A 2,504-nucleotide genomic window follows, 5' to 3' on the forward strand; every position below is an offset into this window, starting at 1 on the left:
ATGCAGATACGTTATCACGTCCAAGTGCCCGTGGGCGGCCGCGCCAATCAGTGCCGACGAGGGCACGCTGCCCGCCGCCGGGCTTGACAAGAGCAGCGTGAGCATGTCGAGGCGACCGTACGCAGCAGCATACGTGAGCGCCGTCTCGGAGATCTCGATGGCGTTTTCAAAGTGCGTGACGAGGTACGCGAGCACGCCCACGTGGCCTCGCAGCACGGCAGCTTCGATATCGTACGCCTGAAACGAGAATTCGTCTCCGTACACCCGCCGTAAGTGGTCGGCGACGTTGACGTGGCCGTTTGCGAGCGCCAGGAGCAGTGCGTTGGAGGTGCAACCCTCGGACCGGTGGTCACCGAGCCACTGCACCAAGCGCAGGTCGCCAGCATACGCGGCGTGGTCCATGGCGTCCGTCGAGCACGCCATCGAACCGGCATCGTGGAGCAGCTTGAGAACGTTCACGTGACCGTAGTACGCGGCGACGTCCATTGCAAGGCCGTCGCAGCCATGCAGGTGCTGGATCTGGCTTAGATCGACGACGTCTGCACTGGATTGGAGGTGGCGAAGGAGCGCGACGTGACCGCCAGCAATCGCCGCGTGCGCAAGTGCCATGGGATGCGCCAGTAGCGTGGTAAGCTCGTCGAGCCACATGTGCTGCATCGGGACGTGGTCAATGTCGAGCACGCGCACCACGCTCGCATCGTGGCCGTCGGCATAGTCGACCCGGTACGCTACGTCATTGTAGTCGGTGCGGCACTTGATGCGCTCGTACATGCGGCGCGACGTGATGAGGCGAAGCGATTGGCAAAGACCTCTGTGCGGCGGGAGACGTGGCAGAGTCGCAAAGTCGCCGTCCCAGTCGCACCGAAAGACATCCTGCCACACGGCGAGCGCAGTGTCATCAGACAAGGTAGCCGGAAGGTAACCATGCAGGAGCTGCGTGAGCGGCCCGGCGTAGGCGGCGATGACATCATGGAGCACCTCGACGTCGTCCCAGCTCATCCCGCACTACAAACAACGACAGTGTGGCTCGCTTGAAAAATTCCACCAATCACAGCGATGTCTTCATGCTCATTTCAACCAATCCAAACGCCCTTATTGAAAAGAGTATAGTTAACGTGCTGTTAAATTCGATGACTTCGACGTGCACAGCGAGATTCGCTTGACGCACGAGGCGCAAGCATGTCCAGCGACGCGTAGCTTATGATGCACCAGCGTTGGACAACCTGTAGTCATCACGACGTAAGTGTGTTCCAATGTGATCGGCGCTTGACCTTCATTTAGGATTAATCCTCGTGTTGAAGATGACGCCAGGATCCTTGTCGTCATCACATCCACGCATGTTCGTCCGTACGTCGCCAAGGTGTGCCCGGAGAAAACATCTAGGAGCTTCACGCGTAGGACATGAGGTAGGGCACTGCCGCGTTGCGTGATGCGAGCGCATTTTCTACCACAGAAACAATTGACGATGCGCCGCCACCTTGTCCGAGTGTTGTCGAGTGTCCGCCGGACACTAGTGTGATGTTATCCAGCATACCACATTACCATGCGAGCAAGGTTGCCATCTCCATCAATGTCATGGCCGTCACTTGATTAGCGCTTCTGCCACTCGACTTCATCTGCATGGCTCTGCCGGGCTACACTAAGGACACGGGCAGCGCCTTGCAAGCGCTGAGCATGGCTGCCGAGCGTGGGCTATCTGGAGCTCCAGAAAGCTCATTGTGACAACGGTCCATTTTTGGAATGCATGTCGTCGGATCGGCTCCTGTCCTAATTAGGACCCATGGCGGTACCTGTCCCGCCGACGCATTCGCCAAATCCCTTTTGGATGCGCATGACCCGCCCTCGCCACCACGTGCGCACGCTGCTGTATAAGAACGCGCTGCTCAAGAGGCGCCACCCGATCCGCCTCATCTTTGAGCTCGTGCTGCCCGTCGTCTTCATCGTGATCCTTGGCATCTTGAAGGGGCAGGCCGCTGACATCACCGTGCCGAGCGGCTGGTCGGACAACATGGAGTCGACGTTCTCGTCGTCGGCCTCCGTCGCGCCGACGTACTCGGTCTACCTAGGCTACCCGGCCACGTCGCCGGCGCCGGCCAAGTTTGCTGCGACCGAGGCCACCATCTCGGGTCTTCTATTGCGGCTGAGCGCCATGTCACTCGCCGAGGGCCGAGGCCTCGACGATCTCTCGGCTTCGGACCGCCAGACCTGCTCGTCGCTCTTCCTCTTTAATGGCGATGTGAGCATCGATTCGACGTCCCCGCACGCCGTGCCGACAGCCTGCGCCGGCAAGGTCGTACCGTACAAGCTCGCGATTGTGCCCGACACGACGTACACACGGGCGTACTTTGCGGCTGCCGTCCACGCATGGTACCCGCGCGTGCCGCTGACCAACGCCTCGCGCAGCCTCACGATCCCGAGCCTCCTCGACGCCATAGCCTTTTACCCTGACGAGGCAGCGCTCGACGACTACGTCTCAGGTACGGACAATGCGCGATTGCATATAT

The 2,504-nt window shown here is 60.1% G+C and overlaps 2 protein-coding genes across 2 annotated transcripts; one reads left to right on the plus strand and one right to left on the minus strand.

Moving 5' to 3' along the window:
- Window positions 1-18: 18 nt before the first annotated feature.
- Window positions 19-999, minus strand: SPRG_18237 (hypothetical protein; the record flags this gene model as incomplete). The annotated part of the gene is made up of 1 exon (XM_012357675.1): window positions 19-999. A coding segment is annotated over one exon (981 nt), but the record flags the coding sequence as incomplete, so codon positions are not given.
- Window positions 1,000-1,825: 826 nt separating this feature from the next.
- Window positions 1,826-2,477, plus strand: SPRG_18240 (hypothetical protein; the record flags this gene model as incomplete). Its single annotated transcript, XM_012357676.1, has 1 exon — window positions 1,826-2,477. A coding segment is annotated over one exon (652 nt), but the record flags the coding sequence as incomplete, so codon positions are not given.
- Window positions 2,478-2,504: the final 27 nt, after the last annotated feature.

The sequence above is a fragment of the Saprolegnia parasitica genome (genome assembly GCF_000151545.1).
Source record: "Saprolegnia parasitica CBS 223.65 unplaced genomic scaffold supercont2.1068, whole genome shotgun sequence".
Taxonomy (NCBI): domain Eukaryota; phylum Oomycota; class Saprolegniomycetes; order Saprolegniales; family Saprolegniaceae; genus Saprolegnia; species Saprolegnia parasitica.